General features: G+C 33.0%; 1 protein-coding gene and 1 long non-coding RNA gene across 2 annotated transcripts; both read left to right on the top strand.

Annotated features, from left to right (window-relative positions):
- Positions 1–12,087: 12,087 nt before the first annotated feature.
- On the top strand, positions 12,088–15,768 carry LOC120082751 (E3 ubiquitin-protein ligase RSL1-like). The gene is made up of 3 exons (XM_039038037.2): positions 12,088–13,083; positions 14,037–14,815; positions 15,273–15,768. Exons 1-3 carry the CDS (start codon positions 12,334–12,336, stop codon positions 15,385–15,387), a joined length of 1,644 nt encoding a protein of 547 aa, XP_038893965.1. The 5' UTR covers positions 12,088–12,333; the 3' UTR covers positions 15,388–15,768.
- A 1,605-nt stretch (positions 15,769–17,373) lies between these two features.
- Positions 17,374–21,142, top strand: LOC150034359 (uncharacterized). Its single transcript, XR_016531065.1, has 2 exons — positions 17,374–17,793; positions 20,865–21,142. It is a non-coding gene; the product is annotated as an uncharacterized LOC150034359 (long non-coding RNA).
- The last annotated feature ends 246 nt before the right edge of the window (positions 21,143–21,388 follow it).

The raw sequence follows: 21,388 nt of genomic DNA, 5'->3' as shown, positions 1-21,388 counted from the left end.
TATGTTGTGTGAATCCAGCCTCAAATTTTGTGAGGGATAGTATACATTTTTGCTAGCTGAGTTATATTTGTTGGTTATCAAAGACTTTTTTATATAAGATATAATACTTTAACCATTTGATTATTAGTGGTTAATTATTAGGAGTGTTCACGGTTCAATTTGGTTTGGTATTCAAAACTTAACCAAGTCGAAAAATTCGATTTCGGATTTATACTAAACCAAATCAAACCAAACCATTTGTTTTCTTAAAATTGGGTCGAAAATATTTAGTTCAGTTGGGTTTGATTTTTCATGTTATATATATATATACACACAAATGGTTCGGTTCAGTTTTTACTAACATAAACAGTTTTATTTTATATTGGTTTAGTTCAATTCGGTTTTATTTTTTATTTTAACTACTATAAGCGGTTTGGTTTGATTTTGAAATCAGTTTTTAAATCCAAAATCGAACCAAATCGAAACTTCAGTATAAGTCGAATCTTCAGTTTGGTTTGGTTTGGTCAGTTTTAATGATAACTCTATTGATTATGTTTCATGGGCAAATTCGAGGTCAAAAGCTTTATTCCCACAACCCACAGATTGTAAAAAAAAAAAAAAAAAAAAAAAAAAAAAAAAAAAAAAAAAAAAAAGGGTTAGGTTTCATGGTACATTTTATTCCAACTTTGACTTTTAGATTTAAATAAGTGATTGATACTATGCACTTTGAGCATAAATTAGTGGATAAGAGATTATTAATTTTATATTTCAAATTTTGGTGATGAATAAGAGGTTCAAGTTTTTTTCATATGCAATCATTTATTTTGGGTTAAAATACCATATTAGTTGTTATACTTTAGTTTCCAAATTAAGTCCTCATAAAAGGGGGGAAATTTTCATTAAAACTTTGGTTTAAAATGAAACATATTAAAATCAAATTTTGGCATTTCAAGATATTGATTTCTCACTTCAAGAATCTCTTAGGAGACGTATAAGGTGCTAAGTGGGTTATAATAGTCAGTGTTTATTATAGTCTGTGGGTTATAATAGTCTGTATTTGGAGTGCAGATTATTTTAGTCTGTGTTATAATAGTCTGTCCTTGGAGTACAAGTTATTATAGTATGTAGTATAATAGTTTATGGTTGGTGTGCAGATTATTATAGTCTGGGTTATAATAATTTGTATTTGGGATGTAGATTATTATAATAATCGATTATAACAGTATGTAAATTAAATGCATGTTATCTTAGTATATGTCACAATATATTCTACTTTTCCTTATATCAAAGAAAAAAAAATTAAATGAAATATCATATTTTCACGAACCTAAATAAAATTGTTTGTTCCACCAATTTGTATAAAATGTGTTGAATATTGTATTGTCCTCATTCCACCAATTTTAACCTTGTTTGACATATCAAACTTCGTGAGCATGCAATAAATACAATTCCATTCTTTTCAAAGGATGTTAATCATTGCCCAACACATTAATGTATATAGAGAAAGAGAAATTTCACAAACAACAAAAAAAGAAAACCAAATCACATTCATGTCCATGAAATAGTACAGAGTGAAACATCAAAAATATTATAAAGTACGAGCCATAATTTAGATATGTGAAAATTAAACATGGAAAAGCAGGTGATGAAAATAGTTGGTCGGCCGTTGTCTAGAAGAAAAAGCTCACAATACTCCAATTTCATATTCGTTGGAACAAACAAAAAACTCTTCTTATTATGCACACTGCGAAATGCGATATTCATAAGCTTCACCTTCTATCGAGTTTGCAGTTCTAGAACATCGTTAAGTTCATTTACAACTTTGATACGTAGCTCAACCTCTGTTGCACGCTGCTCTTTCGGTCATTCAGCAATGGACTTTAGTTGGTCATTTGCAAAGTACATTGCATTCTTAAAAACCTCAACCAACTCAGACTGATATCCAGGACGATTTCTCTTACTATCCCTTGATGAATTGCCTATTTCGAAACCAAAACCAGTCAAGGTTCCATGAAACTCATCCTGTGACAGGTCATGTTCCTGTGAATTTCCAGTAGGAGCATCTTCATGCATACGCCCCTTGTAACGACCCGACCCCCTAGGACTTAAGTTAGGCCGTTACTAAATACATGCATGCATGGAATTTAAAACGACACTCTGTTATGGTGAAATAAATGCTAACTAAATAAGATAAGTTCAAAAGACTTTCATTAAATTCAAACATTAAAAACAACAGTAGGGTATCCATAAATCATAAATGATGATAAATAAGTCTGAAAACGATTTTTAATAGTAAGTTTCAAACATCAAAACTGAAAGTTAAGAAAAACATGAAAAGAAATCTAAATCTCATAAGCGAAAGCATAAAACTAGTCCTAATGGCTCGATCACGAATTCCGCTTGTCCGTCGCCAGTGCATCTTTACCTTTACTGAAACAACAACATGAGAAAGAATGAGTATAAAATACTCAGTAAGTAACCCCACTACTGGGGTCAGGTTAGACATCTATGTCCTCTAGATTCCTACCTCTGGTGGAACATATAAACTGTCCTTGTCCTCATGGGACATATATATACATGAAAAACTAAGTTCTATCCTACTGTAGCTAAATATGCCCATTACCTCTGGTGAATCCCGAAGGAAACACAAACCTAGTGGGCATTTTAACTAATCAGTAAAATCACTATCATAGGCTCGACACCATAATTATCACAATATGGTTCTATGACATACATGTATGCCTCAACATCATGGCTCTATAACATACACATATGCCTCAATATCCACAGATCACATACAACCTCATGAAATCAAATATCATCTCATGCTAGCATTCAAGTATCTATGTGCACAAATACATCTTTTAGATCCTCAAGCAAGAATATACATCGGTTATACTAAGCTATTAGTTCATCATGTTGTCATTCTACCATAACATTCATCCATTATGCTAGCATACATCCAGTGTCTGGCCCGTGGGCAGTTCCAGTAAGATTACTTACCTCGAAGTCAAATTCAGATATTAATCCAAGCTAATGATCTTCAACCAAATAAGTGCTAAATTGAGTCCCCTAACACATACATAATACTAAATTTCAGTCTTGGAACCAGGACCCAAACATACAAATTTAATCAAACGGTCACCAAATAACTTACCCAAACAAAACTTGATCAACAGACACTCGTAGGATTTCGACTTCAAAATCTCCTCTTAAAAGATTTTAAAACTCAATGGATGACGACTTAGAACCTTCAAAATACTTAAAATTAAACCATTTTTTTAATCCAATAATCAATAGGTGGCCGACAACCAACAATAAGGATCACAACGCTTACTAAACTACTTGCCAAACGAACTCAAATTCGCTGGACAGTACGTTGCACACTTTAAAGTACTCCAATTTTGGATCTAAATTCCAAATATAATTGGCATCGACCAAAAAGAAAATCAAAATTTAATGGGCAACCGAGAATCTTCTAAACTCAATTGCTCTTACCCAGAACTTAATAATCTTTACCAATTTTCTGCAAAACGAAAAATGGTCTTTAGCTTGATGGTCAATGCCTCAAAACTTCCAAATCTTGAATCTAAGTTTCACACCAAAGAGAGGTTACTAATTTAACCCAAAATCAAATGGATGAATTTCACCTCCCAAATTATAAGGAAAAATAAGTCTTATCTAAGGTTTTTCTCAAGATTTCAGCAAAGATCGGGCAGTGGCAGCTGATGACGCATCGGTTCATGGCTACCATAGATAGGCAGTGGCTGTTGCTATCGGACGGCATAAATTGTTTAGGTTAGTGGCTGATAGTGAAGGTCTTGCATGAGAAGGGTTTGCAAGAGTGAGAGAGAAGGGGAATTTCTAGTTTTACAGATTTTATTCAACAGCGATTACGAACAAACCAGAGCTTCAAACAATGCTCCAACCGTTCAAAATGAAATCTATATGTCTCGAACAGACTGACCAAATTTGAGCACAATCCAACGGTTCAAACTCCAGCAATCGACAATTTTGTGGAAGCTGCCGCTGAAAAATTGAATTACTTTCTCCCAATTTTTGGCCTCTTTTCACTCTCATTTAATTTCGAAAAAAAAAATCTCAATTCTTTTATTTTTTTTCCAATTTTGAAAAGATAAATAAAATATTTTATCACAATATCTCCAAAATCTCCAAAGATTCTATTAAATTTATAAATTAATTAACTTTTCAAATTATCTTAATTTAGGCTTCAAAAACCAAAATTAAAGGGCATAAGATCCATCAATTTGATACAAATTAAATCCTTCCAAATATTTAAATCAATTCAAAACCACATGAAATTAATTATCTCTTTTAATTTTTTTTTTTTTTAAGTTGGCCCTAAAATCCAAAATCAAATGAAAGCAAAATTCAATATTTTCAATAATCAGTTCGAATATCTAATCAATTAAATTCAATTTAACCAATAAATTTTTTTCAATTATTTCAATTTAATCCAAGTTTTCTAAATGAAAGGGAAATTTAAACTCAATCACTTTACATAATTAACTTAAATTTTTCTGAAGTTGGGGATGTTACATTTTTCCCTCCTTAAGACTTTCGTCCTCGAAAGTTCAAGTCCTTAAATCCTTAATACTCATATAGCTTTTTTTTTTTTTACTTGGAGCTAGATTACTTTCACCTTCAAATCAAATCGATGACTTCATTAATTCCTTGTTTTAAATATTCGCATCACAATCAAAACCTCTAAACCTTACTAATACCTTTCAACATCTTCCCCCTCTTTAACGAGGCCTTACCCCTTCCACTTCCATGGTTTCTAGCAACTATTGCTACTAAACATCCTTTCATAAAACTTTATTTCCTCGACTCCACTATAATTTGAAGAAGATTGCTAAGCACTCTTCCAACGCGTGATAGTCTAGCTTAATCAAATTCTCATTCTAAAACTGTATTCCATGACCAATAGCTTAGGCAGGATATCCATTCAACCAACAAATATTAAGATCCATAGTTTCAAATAGTAACGAGATTGTTCATACCAACTCTAAAGGTTCGTAAACACATATTTCTTATCTTGGACACCAAACCAAACCTTTGTTCTTAATCTTAAAACATCAATTCCCCTTACCTTCTCAAAACAACAAAATATTTCTCAAATCCTTTCATCTTCCCTTATCTTTTCCAAGACCAATAAATCCAAGATGCTATATTTCATTTTCCTAGTGAAATATATCTATACCAAAACATGTGACTATTCGAATCCCTTTTCACAGTCTACAATCCAATAACCTAAGTAGACTATATGTTTTTTTTTCCGAATAATGCCTACTGCAGTCCAAAGTTCCAAATGGTAATAAGAGATTCCTATTTTACACCAAACCATGCCTTGTATCCACCCATATCATGTCTTAAAATCCAAACCTTTCTTAACTATTTGAGAATTTTGAACACATTAATTTCCATTTATCTCCCCAAATGAATAAAACTTTTCCTTAAATACTATTATTTTCTTCACATTTATCTTTACTTAAGCCAACAACTTGAAAGTGCACTTTTTACTTCAAGAGCGAAACATAATCCTTAAACCAAGACATATGACCCTTTATAACCTTTTCCATAAATCTAAAATTCCATTTCAAACTTGGAAATATAGTAGGGTATCCCCACAAGGAAACATTGCTTTTAAACTTCAAAACGTTTATCCTTCTCTTGGTATGGTTAATTAAACTTGAACCTTTTCATTACAACAAACACATAGTTCAAACCCAAGCACCTTAAGAATTTTCAATCCAATAACTCATTTTCTCCCATCTAAAGGTAACTATAATTCAACCATCTTGGCATTCTTTGTCCAATTCATCTTACCTAGGTCTTGTAAAGAGTTTCTCATACTATCACTTTACGCTCCATCTAGTAATTCTTCTTCCTTTTATGCATGTTACATAAAGAACCAAAACATCATACATTACTCGATCCACCAACTTCGATACCATGAAAGTGATCATGACCTATTAATCCTTTCAAAAAATTTCTTGGAACATTTTGACTTTAATATCTAGTAATCCTTAATAGATATGTTATAGCTTGATATGTTCTTTTAAGGCTCTTTACCCTACAATCTATGGTGGGGGTCCCTTGTATTGTATATTCAGGTATCTTATCAGCCATCATACGCTGTAACTATGCCAAGCACCCAAGGCGAAAGGTCTAATTGTTTGATCTGCATCCACCAGATTCAACCAAAGTCACCAAACATTCCACCAGCTTCGACTTTTCCTCCCTCGTCCAAGTGTGTTTTGGAGCTCTAGAAGAACTTACCATCCTTCTACATGTACACTATAGTACAATTTAAGTAATAAAGAAAGAAATTGATTCCCAAAATCGCATACATGAAATTAAAAAAAATACATTGTAAAAGCCACAAACTAAACATGAAGTTACTGATTATTACGTAACTCTCAGTCAGAAAACATATTATGTGCCAATTCATCTCTCTATTGTATCCATTCTTTTGAACTCTCAATATAATTGATCTCGTCCCCATGGTAGCAGAATGTGAGTCCACCTCATCTAGATCCTTGGGCATTTCGCTAGTATTCATCTCATTATTAATAAGATTATGAAGAAGGAAACATACGTGATCGTCCGAGTTTGGACTTGCATGGGGTAGTATGATTTTTTGTGGAGTATTGCCCATCTCCCTTTCAACGGCCCGAATGCCCTCTCAATGACATTCCTCACATAATAGTGTTTCATGTTAAAAAAATTATCTTGCAGTTGTTGGTGCATTCCCTTCTCCATGCCATTCCAAAAGATGATATCGTTATCCTCTATATGGTGCCAAGAAGCCTTCCGCATTTAGGTACCTAGCATCACATATATCAAACCATAATCGTTGAGTACTAAGATATACGACTAAAAATTGTGTGTGTAAGTTGTTACCCTTCGGAACCTTCAATCCGTTAGGTCGTGATATTGCATTTCTAAGCACACGAGAATCAGCTGCAGAAACTTCCCACCTAGGTAAGACAAACATAAAATCGCCATTCGTGTCACAAACACCAAGAACATTCATGGCGATTTCACCCTTCCTCGTCCTATACCTTGGTCGATCAGTTGCACTCACATTGACCTTTATGTATGTACCATCTAATGCACCTAGATAATCCTGTGTGAACATAACGTATGAAATATTCATATACATAAGTTATCTAAACTAGACAGACAACACACCAACATTTTTTTTAGTTTCACTATACCTTAAACCATCTCCATTTTGGATCTTTACAGGAGGTTGTGATTGGGAAAGGTTGTTTCAACAGTACTTCATGTAGTCATAAAACGGCGTTGAGAACGGAGTTGAAATGCCTAGAAATTGTTTCACCAGACCTAACAAACTATCTACGAGCCAGAGATTGAGCTCAACTCGAGAGATGGAGACATAAAGGTTCGATAAAGTCCTCGGTGGCTGAGTCTCTCGATATTGAAACTTCCAGGAAAAAACTTTGAATTGGGAGGGCGATCCTCCTGGTGAACTGACTGTACCCCAAACCGACACAGGTGAACAAAAGAACGAACTCAACCGAAGAACTACAATTGAAACAAGATCGAGGAATTCGAACTAGTATCCACCTAGATACACAGATGAAAGAGTAACGCTTGAAGTTCAATCTCCCCACATTCTATCTCCATCTGGGCTATTGATGGCTACCAACCCCCGCTCTATCTCTTCTGAGTCATCAGGGGTGATCCGAACTTCGGTGTCCAGAGGATCCATCTCTTCGAAGGGTATAAAGGCTGGTTGCAATGCTCCAAACCTTATCCATGTTAGTAGTCGCTTGTCTTATGAGTGAATCTCGATCTATATCTATGGCCTATTTGATTGAAGCTGAAGGTCTATTCATCAGATAGGCGGATGGAAGCAAGAAAATGGCTGGATTGGCTGGCTAGCTCGTGCAATAAAAGTTCTTTGCCTTAGAAAGCTAGCTTTCTAAGTCCGGGTAGGACGTGGATCGATCATGACGAAAATGGACTTCTCACTCTGTTCTTAACATCATGGGCTAAGATATTCAAGAGCATGGCGACCATCTTCTCAACATCTACAACTTCTGTTCCCACTAATCCGCCAGTTGTCCTTAGTAAAGTACATAAAATAGCAAAACATCTTCTACCCATTCGTGTGCTTTCACGACAACTTAAATCAGACTCATGGATTAGCCGAAAGTATGCTAATTGCCTAATATGATGTCTAATATGATGTAGCGGGTATTCTATCCTCCTATGGTTGTTGAGTAACAGCTCTAGTGTTAGCAGTAATTGATGTTGGGTAGTTGTGAACACCGTTAGTATGGTTACTACTTCTTGAAGGAACTCTTATTCAAGAGTACCTACGAGTGGAAGCGGATCTTTCCAATTCATTGTGACAAAATTTCCATATATACATTCAAACAGACTAAAATGCATTCATAATGCTAAAATATTGACATGCTCAAAATAACAGTAAATAAGAGATCGAGAGATCATACCAGTTGAAGACTTCTTCTTCATAGCAAATCTCGCTTTTGCTGAGGCGGTAAGCTATTACTCAGCAAAACCCAATTGTCTACCTCGAACAGTCTCCACACGAATAGAAGGAACGGAGATGACACCATCACTCAGAGCCCTCAATATTCTTGGAGTGAGAATCCAATTTGAACATTTCAAACTGACTCTCAACTTGTATCCAAGCTATCAAGGGGACCTTATGGACCTATGGCTCGAAACTCCAACGGTACGTGAATAGTTGACTAAACTCTTTAGTCACTATATCCACCATCTGTTAACTGTTAGGCATTCCACTAAAGACCGATAGTTGAACTCTTCTTGCCATAGATATATTTCTATGTCCATTGGATATAACCAATCATCAGCACGATAACCCTTCACAGATGCTCATAATTACAACAGACCAATTTACCTTTTTGCCCCTATAGTTACATATTCCTCCTTAAGTACCATTGATCCCTCTAATGAATAATACAACATAGTCCTACTATGTGTGAACACCTCTCAGGGCATGAGAAGGTGTGTGGCGCCACATCGTTGAAGCCCCGGGATCAGTTCTTAAGAGAGTAATCTATCTACTTACCCTTACTTCAGGGAAGGAGTGAACTCCATCTTGCGAAGTTGAGTTCTCGGCTCCCAAATCAGACGAATCCCCAAAGTGGTAAGTTTGAGTCAGCGCTCTGGCCACCTATACCCATGCAAATCAAAGGATCACCTTCAATGGCAGGAGTTCCCAACTCACTCAGGATTGAGGTCATGTTACCTATGGTCATCCTAGTGAAGTGAAGTCTCAGTCATGAACAACGTTATATAACGAGACGTTAACTCTTCGAGGTCAGGTCTTATACAAACTCTTTATATAGGATGCCCCATTCGCATGTTTGCTACACGAATGATCAGGATCAGACTATCTGTGACTAGTCACAACACTTGTAACAATTCCACAAAGCGGGCCGCGTCCGTAGTGTTACCAAGATAAGGTTTTCCTCCTATATCCATATACTACAGATTATTTTGGTTGTCATTTAAGACATGATCCACTTGTATGTCACTATATATATGCTTAAGTTACATAAAGACAACCAGAGATATTAAGTTTATTGGTTTGTGGTAAAATAAAAACATCTAAATGTGCAAAGTCAAGCAGTGAAGTAAATATCTTATATATTATACATCACAAGCGTTCTTACAAAATTGTTTACAAACTATAGGACACGAAACTTTAGGGCACAAACCCAAACACTTCTTGGGGGTCCATTATACCGTAGATTACAAAAATTGGTTCCTGAAACATTTATTCATGAGTGGTTTTTGAAATTTACGCAAAATTTTATTTTAGTTTCAAACTAATGTACTTTTAATCTAAACAAGAATATACTTATCATGGAATTTTAAATGCATGCAAAATTGTATGATATAGCTTAGTAATAGTAGCTTGCAATACTTTTTAACGTTTAACGTTAAGATTGAAACTTTTATCTAAATTTAGAGTGCAATTGGATGAAATTGAAAGTTTGAAGTGAAAATGCATATTTTTGTCTTCTCTCTTTTATACTTCTTTAACAAATAAGTTTAAATCGTTAGCTACGGACACCTTAATCCTTAAAGACAGTTATTCATAGCTGTTACTTTACTTTTATTTATCAATAAAAAGTTTTGTTTGCATCTTTATCAAATATATTCAACCCTACCAAATGAAGCTATCAAATGGGTATTATTAACATTTGTTGCTGATCACTAGCATGCTTTAACCCATAGATGAGTGCTAGCTCTATAAACTATTTTTTTTATTAATCAACAATAACCATATTCAATTTCACACAATGTGGCCAAATAATTTCATTTTTGAATATGAACATGGAAATTAAAATTCTCATTGATAAAACAGTATTGATTTTAGTAGGTTTTATTTTAGGCTTATGACCAAATCTTCAGTTTTAAATGAAAAATAAATCAATAAAAAGAAAAATGTGATGAAGCCTAACAAGTATTTAAAAATAAAATCAAGCCTTTTAAGAATGGAAATTGTTGTAATAAAACAACTGCAAAAACATAATTAATATAAACCTAAATTATTTTAAGAATCTTAGTTTTGTATCAACAAACACTTCAAATATACAAGATGAAGTTTGAGGCAAAGCACTCATGTAAAAATTGAGGAAAAGCAAATAAAACCCATAGTTTACACGGTTTTAGTTGTTGCTAGAAGAAATTGGATGAAATTTGAGAAAAGAAGAAGCACGAATTAGACTTTGAACTTTAATTGCATCTATTTGGTCTCTAAATTTTTAAAAGTGTTTAATAAATTCTTAAATTTTCAATTTTGTGTCTAATAAGTCTCTAAAATAAAAAAGAAATATTATTTTAAATGAAAAAACCAGATTTTCAAATATAACAACAACAAAAAAAACTCTTTCAATGGACTGAGGAAACTTTTTGCTATTTTACTTTATTTATAAATAAATGGATCATTTTTATTATATATGAAACAACCTGTACAAAGTTTTTATTGGATAGGTTCAGGAAACTAAAAATTATTGAGTTATTCAATATAAAAATCAATTTTGTGTTTAATGACAAGCTAGTTTTAATGTTATGTTTAATAGACACGTGAATTTTAAAAAATATGACAAAGAAGTCAATAATATATTATAATTAGATAAAATTTTAAAATTTTACATAATTATTTGAATTAATTAGACAAAAATTGAGAGTTTAAAATTTTATTATACACCATTATAATTTTTAGAACCATTAAACCTTTTTTGGTGCACTAAAAAACAAATTAATAACTTTTTTGGAAATTCAAACGTCAAATAGGCAAAAACTTGGAAAAAAATTAAAAATGGATTAAAGTTGTAATTAAAAAAAAAAAAACAATTAGGTACTATTTCTAAAAGAAAAGAAAGGTAAGGTATCATTAGTCCAAATGCTTTGTTCAAATTTCAGTCTCAATATTTTTAAATGTTTAAGGTTATTTCATGTACTCCAAAAAATATTAAATTTAATTCTTCAAAATTAATTCTTATCAAAATAAATAATAATAGTAATTTTAATGGAAAAATACATAATATGTGAGTATGTTTATTAAAATGCAATAGATAAAAAGAGCTTTTTTTCAGAAACCAGATTTATTGAAAATAATAACAGGAAAAAGTACATTTTTGTTCTTAGTTGGTCTAACTTTTATTTGGTCTTTAAATTTCAAAATGTTACCATTTTACTTTGACATTTGAGTTTTGTATCAAATTTGATCCTTAAATTTTTAAGATTTATATTTTTAAATTTGATTTTTCATTAAATATCATTTTTTGTCTTGAGTGTTAATGTATGTTAATAAATTTAAAATAATTAAACAAACTATAATTAATTAAGTTTTACTATTTGTGAACATTTAATGAAAATTTACATACTATTTTGGTAACTATTTGATTCTTTGTTTTTATTTTTTAAAATTAAGTTTGTAGACGTTTCACCCTCAAATTTATTCTTTTATTATCTATATTTTATCAATAATTTAAAAAATCAAGTTAAATTTTGAAGGAAAAAAAAAACGTAGTTTTTTTAAAGTTCGTTCGAGGGAGGATTTTCAATCGCGAACGTGGCGCGTACTCGGTTGGGAAAAGTTACGATTCGGCGGAATTGGGAAGACGATCACCTCTCTGTCTTTCCTTCTTTTCCTTCCATGGTCGTCATCATCATCATCAATCAATTCTCCAAATTCCAAAAACCCTTCTAGTTTCTTTCACATTCCTCCGATTTCCCATCTTCTTCACTCACCATACTCCACTCTGTTTCTCTCTACAACCCACAGAAGCAACAACAATGGCGGACACCATGGATGACGATTCCATTCAAGACTTGATCACCCAGCAGCGTTCCGAACTCCTTTCCGCCAAAACCCTTTTCTCCGATCTTGATTTCGCCTTCCAACTTCAACTCCAGGAGGCAATGAATGCTTCTCTTGCTTCTAAACCCTCGACCGAACCATCTTCATCACTTAATACCGCCGTCCCTGTCTTGGATTCTGAAGAAACTGGCGCTTTAGACTTGGCTACCACTCTTATGCTCGAGGACATTGCTAGGTTCGCTATGGAGTTCAAGGACCGGGAGCAGTGTCATAATGAGATGAGGAAAATGAAGGAGGAGCTTGACCGTCGGGTTCACGATCAGAAGTTTGCGGAGTATATTCGGAATGTTCCTGAGAATGAGTGGAGGAAGTATGGGGATAATTATGAGAAGCCGTATGGTGAAAGTTCCTCGTCCTCTTCTTCTTGTTCTTCTCCGTCGAGTGTGGATTCTGAATGTTTTAGGGTGTATTCGAAGGGGTTGATTAGTGAAGAGAGGATTAGAGATATGGTGGTTAGGGTGGCTGGGATTGGGGTTGCGGTTTGTGATCCTAAGGATAATCTGTTGTTTGAGAAGACGAGTCCTCTGGAATCTATGGTGGATAGTAAGGAAACTAGCAGCCAATGCGCTGAACTTGAAGCACTGGTTGAAGGCCTCAATGTTGCTCTTATTTTAGGCTTGAGAAATGTCACTTTTTTCTGTGGTGATTACATGCTCTACCAGTATGTAAGTTGCTATAATTTTTCATCCATTCCTCTTTTTTATGTCTATATACTATTCTATGGCTAGAATTGTATTGATTTTTGTTCTTTTAATATAGTTCTCCGTTGGAAATAACTAAAAGTGTATGGGTGTGAGAGTTTACTTGATTTAGAATTCTGTGAGGAGATGTTTTTCTATTGTAAACAGGAATTTTCTTTGAGAATATTAAGCAAATATTAATGTGAGCGCTGCCAAGTCATACCCCAATTGAAGAGCCTTTGGAACTTAAAATTTCTAGTGAAAGTGATTGTTCTAAGCCAGGTCGCCACCTACTAAGATTTGATATCATCCTTCAAGTTAACTTGACAAATGATAACCAATAGTACTATGGTTAGGCCGTGAGAATAGTCAAGGAGGGTGCAAACAGGACACTCAACTGATAAAAATTTAAAAACAAACTCAGGGGAGTAATTAGAGTAGTGATTAAATACATAGCTCTATTTAGAAGCCATAATAACCATACAATCTGCAAGTTCCAAATGTACCTAATAAAAGAACAAGGTGGGTGGTATTGGTTTCTTACCAAAAAAAAAATTGAAAACAATAATCATATAATAATAACAAGGCTGGTATAAACTTCTTATCTGTTGCATCATGATCTCCACTGTCCTTAGTGGTTGGCTGAATATATGACCGAGACTAGTAGTTTGAAGTTTTATGTTAGATTAATGTTAATATGCCATTTATCACTATATGAATTGTCAGCTTTTTCACTCATCCTTGTTGACAAAAATAAATGAATAAATGATTTATCTTTTTTGACATCAAATGATCGTATTATCACTTTAATTTAATTGGATTAAGTGCATTGCAAACTAATATTAGTCTCCGTTCTCGCTTGCCATGTTGAATATGAAAAAAGGATATAAGAGAAAACGTTATGATTTGACATCATAATCCATATTCTGTGATTGCAGCTTACAGGTAGGGTGCTTCCAGGAGCGAGCTCCATGGCAAAATTGGTTAATGAGGTGGTTCTTCTTCAGGGAAAATTTACCTACTGTAACCCATCTCTCGTGACACGTAATGATATCAAGTTTGCTTTTAGACTTGCAAGAGAGGCTATAGTTTCTCAAATCACCTGGCCTGCAGAAGCTGAGAATGGAAAGTGCTTGAAAGAAACTTGCACAATTTGCTTTGAAGATGTCCGTGTGGATCAGATGTTCTTAGTTGATGGTTGTTTGCACCGATACTGCTTTTCTTGTATGAAGCAGCATGTAGAAGTAAGGTTGCTCAACGGGAATGGGATGCAGGCAAACTGTCCACATCAGGGTTGTGCGTCGGAAATTAATATTGAAAGCTGCGGAAAGTTCTTGGAACCTAAGGTGTTTGAGATTATGAGCCAAAGGATTAAGGAAGCTTCTGTGCCTCTTTTGGAAAAAGTTTATTGCCCCTATTCCAGGTGCTCAGAATTGATGTCCAAAACCGAGCTGTTAAGATATACCGAGGATTCATATATTGATGCGAAACGATCCGGGGCAAGGAAGTGCATGAAATGTAATAGGTTTTTCTGTATTAATTGCAAGGTCGCTTGGCATTATAACCTGACTTGCTATGACTTCAGAAAGTTAAATCCCAATCTCCGTTCAGATGAGAAAATGCTGAAGTCTCTTGCATCCCAGAAACTTTGGCGCCAATGTGTTATGTGTAACAATATGGTCGAATTGGCTGAAGGCTGCTATCACATCACCTGCAGGTACACTATTTATCTTTATCTATCTCTCTTGCTCCTTTTTTTTTCTTGGATGAACTGCAAATCGAGCAGGAAATTACATTTACAACAGTTAAAATGCAATATTTCTTCAGCACTCAATGAACATTAACGCAATTCACTAATTTGTACATGCTTGGAAGATGGAGTTAGGGTGACAAAATCTGAAATAGAGAGTTTCTAAGCGTAATTATGAAATGGATACTGAAAAACATCCCTCAATGTGGGTTAACTGCACTCTAATTTACTGGATACTGATTTGTCTTGTCAAAGAACACAATAATAATTGACATTCGATTTGTTGAGGTCAGATCAGTTTTAGAGAGAATTTTATCGTAGTTCCATGATTGCCCTGTGATGTTGCTACAAGTTTCTTTTGTTGGAGTTGCTCATTGGAGTTTTCTTTCCCTCCTTTCTAAATGTCAATGGATTCCGTTTGCAGATGTGGATATGAGTTTTGCTATACATGTGGGGCCCCCTGGAAAAATAAGAAGCCTACATGTAACTGTCCTATTTGGGACGAGCGGAACATCATACGCAATCAACGTCGAAGATGAGCATTTCAGCTGAGAAATTTGGGGGATAGCTGACGCTTTCTTCTCTTCAGTTTCTGTTTCTTTGCACACTGCCAAAGATAATAGGTATTTTGTGCAGTTCTCTAGTTGGTGACATACTGATATTAGATCACATCTTTTGTCAACTTTAAATGTCTCGCTTTCTATCTTGCAAGACATCGTGTTTCTTTTCCTTGACTTCTAGGTTTGACATGAAGAGTTTTCATGTACAATTTTCTTGGTCCACAATTTTCATTTGTGCTTAGAAAAATAGGTGTCTAAAGAATTAGGAGAACTTGGGAAGCATTCTGTTGGCTATGAATTAGAACAATGATGCTTGTTATTCTGGAAACCAGAGATTCCATGCCATTAATTCTTCTTAAACCTCTTTCAAGATTGTTTGTACATGGATATGACTTGTCCAAAACTTTTTGCATCTTTAAAGAACCTGGCCCACAACTTTCAATAAAAGGAAAGGACACTTCTCTTTAGGGAAAATCATGGCAAGATAGTCAGGCTCCGATGGGATTGTGTTTGAAATCCTAAAAAGCTATTATAGGAAAGTTTTAACTACCTTCCTTATTTGGTAAAATTAACTATTTAAGCTCGTTTGGTTTTTTGTTTTTGGTTTTAAAAATTAAATCTATTTCAACCACATTTTTTACGATAATTTACATATTTTTTTAAGTACATTGATTGAATTCTTAGTCAAATTTCAAAAAAAAAAAAAAAAAATTTAAAAGTTATTTTTTTAGTTCTCAAATTTTTGCTTGGTTTTTTAAACCATTGGTGAAAAGTAGATAAAAAAGAAAGAAATTTTAAGGTGGAATTGGTGGTCATAGACTTAATTTTAAAAACATAAACAAAAAATGAAATGGTTACCAAATGAGACATTTATAATCTATGTAATCATTTCTTAATTTTAACTATGGTGTAAAAGTTAATAGATACTAACTTTTAGATTTGATTTTTCTAAAAATTTGCTAACTGCTTTACTTTTTAAGTAAATATATTTTAATAATATTATTTCAAATTAATATAATTTGTTAGGTCTATTTTCAAATTTTAGTTTATTTATTTTTTTATAACAATTTTTTTAAAGAAATTATCAAATAATTTATATTAAATAAAAATAGTTAAAATTTAAATCACATTCAATTTTGGGTTTTTTTAAATATAGAAAAATAAATCAAAATATTTATAATATAGCCAGTTTTACTATCAACGTCTATCATATTGATAGTTCTAAAATTTTGTTATTATCAATTTTACCATTTGAAATAATTTCCCTTCAATTTTAAATAAATTATAAATTAATTATCCATATAAAAATAATTGGACAATAAGCCTAATTTGGTTCATATAACTAAATACGTGTATCGAAAAATCACTATGAATACAAGATTTAGTGCATTGAAAATCACTTCGACATAAATCTTTTGACTCAATCATTCGTGAAACATGCTGTCTCATTACTCTCAAACTTCTTAAAATAAAGCATACTTTGATGCTTCTTAAATAACGACTCCAACTAAAAAAAATAATATTATTGAAAATTCATGAACAATTTCTAGAAATCACATAGAAATTCTTCTAAATCATATATAATCATAAATTTCATAATATTTAAATTAATAATATAACATTTCATACAATAAGCCACCTACAAAATTATTATCGATGACGCTCTAGATTGTAAGCTATTCAATCGTTGAACAATCATGCTAAAATGAGCATCTAGGAAATCATAACACCTAATATTCATTCATTAATATTCAATTTTCTATCTTTGTACATTATCCATTGGTCAAACTTCCAATCCCAATTTCTCTTTCATCTACTTCTAATGGTCATTCTTTCTCATTTTCCAATCCCAAAATCAGGAGTGAATGGAATTTGGCTTTCTATCGATATCATCGCCTTGTAAAATTACTATTTTAACCTTTCTTCTTCTTTCTTTTAAAGACTTTTTATTTTTTCCTTTTTTTTGTGTTTCTTCTTCTTCCTTTTTCCTTCTCGCTGTGTTTATTTTTCTTCTTCCTTTTTTATGTGTTATTTCTTCATTCTTCTTCTTCTTCCGATTTTGTTTTGTTCGTCTTTTTCTGCATTCATCTTCATCTTCGCTTATGCATGCGTTCGTCTTCGTCTTTATCTGCTTTCATCTTCTTCTTTCGTTGTGATGAGGAGCGAGAGCGAGAATTGGAGAGCGCGATGTGGAGCAAAAACGAGAGCGAGAATCGGGGGACACGACAGGGAGCGATAGCGAGAATCAGAGAGCATAATGGAGAGAGAGAGTGGGAATCAGCGAGCGAGAGAGGAGCACAATGGGGAGCGAGAGCGAGAATGACTTCAAGGGATAGACCCTCGCATGCATATGGGCTCAAGTTGATAATTTCACACCGTGATAATGTAAGCGGTCATCTTTCATTTATTTTTTAATCATGAATCATTTTTCATTTGGACTCCATCTATCCAACGGATCCCTTTGGCCTCCAACTACATTTAAAGGGAAAAAAAAGAATAGTAATATAGAGAGGGAAAAGAAAAGGAAGTTGGTGGCTTCTCTAAGAAGCCAAACAAATACTATAAAATAAGATAAATAAATAAAGTAGGTGGCTTCTTCTCGAAGCCACGAAAAGGGAGAAAATGAGCTTATTTATTTATTTTTAACAACATGGTTCAAAATCAAATAACCATATGAACCCAATGCGATGTTCAAAAGGTTGTTGTACAAATATTACCTCATTTTTTCGAATTTCATCCTCCAAATTCAAATAAGAAATTTGAACTTTTATTTTCATCTGCATGTTTTCTTTCTCCAATTGCATATAGACAAAAACTGGTGTTAAACATCGTGCACAAGGTTAAGAGTTTGCTCTCGCTACTCAGTTCTTGCTCTTGATTTTTTTTTTTTTTCGTTTCTTCATCTGTGATAATTAGATGTCAATGCTTTTTCCTTTCACTTCCACTCTTCCCTCTTTGTTGTCCAAAGTCAAAGAGTAATCGTCAAAGTTGAAGTATATATAGTAGCAAGAGTCAAGAGCCAAGAACCGAGAGGAGAAATTGTCAGAATTAGTATTCAAAAGTTTCCATTTTCATCATATCAAATGTTTTGAGCTTTCTATTGACAATCTCGAACATAATTAATATTAATAGTCTATATACTTGGGGTTTCTTGGTGAAATCTTGCACAAGATTATTGAGATTCAATATATTTCCCAAATCTTATTTAATAGTAATGTGAGATTCATTTGGAGAATCGATTTGGATGATTGGTAAACCTATTTGAAACTTTGAAATTAGATAATAATAGAAACATAAATTGAGGAAAAGATTTGAAAAACTAAATAAGATTTGATATTCTTGTAAAGATAACCAAATTTAGAGTAAATTTGAAAATTTATAAGATTTGGTATAAGATTTGCAAAGATTACATAATATTCGAAAAAATCAGTAGAGCTTGATGTAAATGCTAGGTGAGATTTCATTGAGAAGGCCCATAACAATTGGTAGGGTGAAAAAGATTAAATTTTTATCCAAATCTCGCTAGTTGATCTCAACCAAGATGGATCGGAAAAAACTATTTCAATGAATTTTCAATAAGAAGGTTAGTTCTTAAAGATGAAAACATTTGAGAGTTATTTCTAACAATTTTCCAACCGAGAGCTAACATATATATGCACAATAAGGTCTTCCTATAATTTTTGCTAATGGTGACACAAGCAAATGTTAAAAAAAAAAACCTTAGGTTTTAAAAAGTTGGACATATTCTATTTTGAGACCAAAATTTGGATCAATTGTGCAATTATCTCATTTTTTGGTAAGTTTTCCATCGTTAGTGATGTTGGGGTTGATGCCCTAAATTTCGTGGTCTTGTAGTTTGTAAATTTTATTTGTACAAACAAGTTATTTATTTAATAAAATAAGTATTATTTTATTTGACATTTAATTGCATTAACCCAAAACCAATAAACTAAGATTCAAGATTATTCGATGTAACTTAAACATGTATATGAAGACATACAGGTGGATCATGTTTATTTAATAACCTAAATGGTCTGTAGTAGATGGATATGGTTGGATACTTTATCCTGGTGACACTATGGATACAACCCGCTTTGTAGTTGTTACAATTATTGTAGAGTATTACAAACGATCTGATCTTTATTCATGTAGAAAGGTGTGAATGGGGGTATCATATGCAAAGAGTTTGTATAAGACCGAACCACGAAATGATTAACCTCTCTTTATAACACCGTTACTAGAAGAGATTCATTCAACTAGGATGACCATAGGTAACTTGATCTTAATCCTGAGTGAGTTGTGAACTCCTGCCATGAGGGCAATCCTCATGGGTGAGAGTGACCAGATTTGCCGACTCAATATGCCTACCATTTCGGGAATTTGTTTGATTGGGGAGCTTGGAACACAACTACACAATAAGGATTTCACTCATTCCCGTTGTTAGGATAAGTAGATAAATGACTCCTTTAAGGGCTGATTCCGGGTCTTGAACAAAGAGCCGCCTTGCCCTCTCTTGGCCCGAGAGGGGTTTAGTTATAGTTGGATTATGACTTATTAAAGGGATTAGTGGTACTTAGGGAGTTAAATGTAACTACAGTGGTAAGACGATAATTTTTACCGAATTGTACTTACGAGCAATGTGTAAAGGGTTAACGGACTGTTGACTGGTTATATCCAATGGACACGAAAATATATTTGCAGTGTGAGTAGTGCATCTATAGATCTTTAGTAGAGTAACTGACAATTAATGAATGTTGATTAATTTAATTAAAGAGTTTAATTATTTAATCTCATATCATTGGAGCTTCAATTTGTAGGTCCACAAGGTCTCTTGTTAGCTCAATAAGGATTAATGAGAAACAAATTAATTTTGGATTAATTTGAATTATTCAAACTAATAAAGGGAATTAATTGTATGAGATACAATAAATATAATGTATGTTGATACATTATTATAGAAAGTTTAATGAGAGAAAAAAATATTTGAATATGATTTAAATATTAATTATATGAATATTACTCATAAAAACTATATGTTAAAATTGATATAAAATGATTCATATTAATTAAAATTATAGGTTATAGGAAAGAATATAAACTATAGATTATATTATTTGTGATATAATATAAAAACTATAGTTTATATTATATGTGATATATATAATTTAGATTAATTAATATTTCAATTTGAATTCAACTCTCAGAGAGTTATTATGATTAGTGGAGGGAGTTATTTCACAATTCTCTCTCATCTCTCATGAGGTTGTCTAAGATGGAGGAGAAGTTTAAGTTTTTATGTGATATTGTTTTTATGCAGAAAGACACTCCATCATCATCTTTTTCCTCTGCATTTTTTCTCTCAAGAACATTTTCTCCTTCTCCTTCACCAAAATTAAACCAAAAGTCCACAATTATCTGTGATTCTCACTTTGAGAATAACACGATTTCCATTGTAGTGATGTCCTCTTTGTTGTGTTCGAGGCCTTGCTATGAAGCCGAGTTCATTGTGTTGCTATGAGTAGGAGAAGATTGTGTTCTTGTCGTTGGAGAGGGAATGCATGAAGAATCGGGTCTTCAAGGGTTAGTATTCAATTTTCCTTTTTTCTCTCTGAATTATATGTAAAAAGCATGCTTAGGGACTTATATGTTTATCTTGTTTCCATCCTCTATTTTATTGAGTCATGTAAAAACAAAATTCGAAGACACGAGGTGATCATATGCTTCCGCTTCGAGAATTTAATTCCTTCAAATGAAATATTATGATTATTTTAGTGTATACTTTCTCATTGAAGTTTTGCTCTAAGTGAATTTGCATTTAATATGTCTTTAAACTTTTATGTTTTATTGACCACTTTAGTAATTATAGTCAAATGTAAAGGCCAAATTAAATATGAGTTGTGGAGGGAAGTTATCACCCAAACCATCAGAGGTATCTTCCTAGAAACCTTCCATTTTGAAGTTGCCAATTAAGGATAACAGG

This window comes from Benincasa hispida, chromosome 8 (genome assembly GCF_027475165.1).
Source record: "Benincasa hispida cultivar pf3 chromosome 8, pf3_genome.v1.1, whole genome shotgun sequence".
NCBI lineage: Eukaryota > Viridiplantae > Streptophyta > Magnoliopsida > Cucurbitales > Cucurbitaceae > Benincasa > Benincasa hispida.
This window is presented reverse-complemented; position numbering and strand designations above follow the sequence as displayed.

Coding starts and splice junctions, on each gene's coding strand:
- LOC120082751 (XM_039038037.2), top strand. CDS start 12,334: ATGGCGGACACCATGGATGACGATTCCATTCAAGACTTGATCACCCAG. Junction 13,084..14,036: donor ATTACATGCTCTACCAGTAT/GTAAGTTGCTAT, acceptor CTGTGATTGCAG/CTTACAGGTAGGGTGCTTCC. Junction 14,816..15,272: donor TGCTATCACATCACCTGCAG/GTACACTATTTA, acceptor TTCCGTTTGCAG/ATGTGGATATGAGTTTTGCT.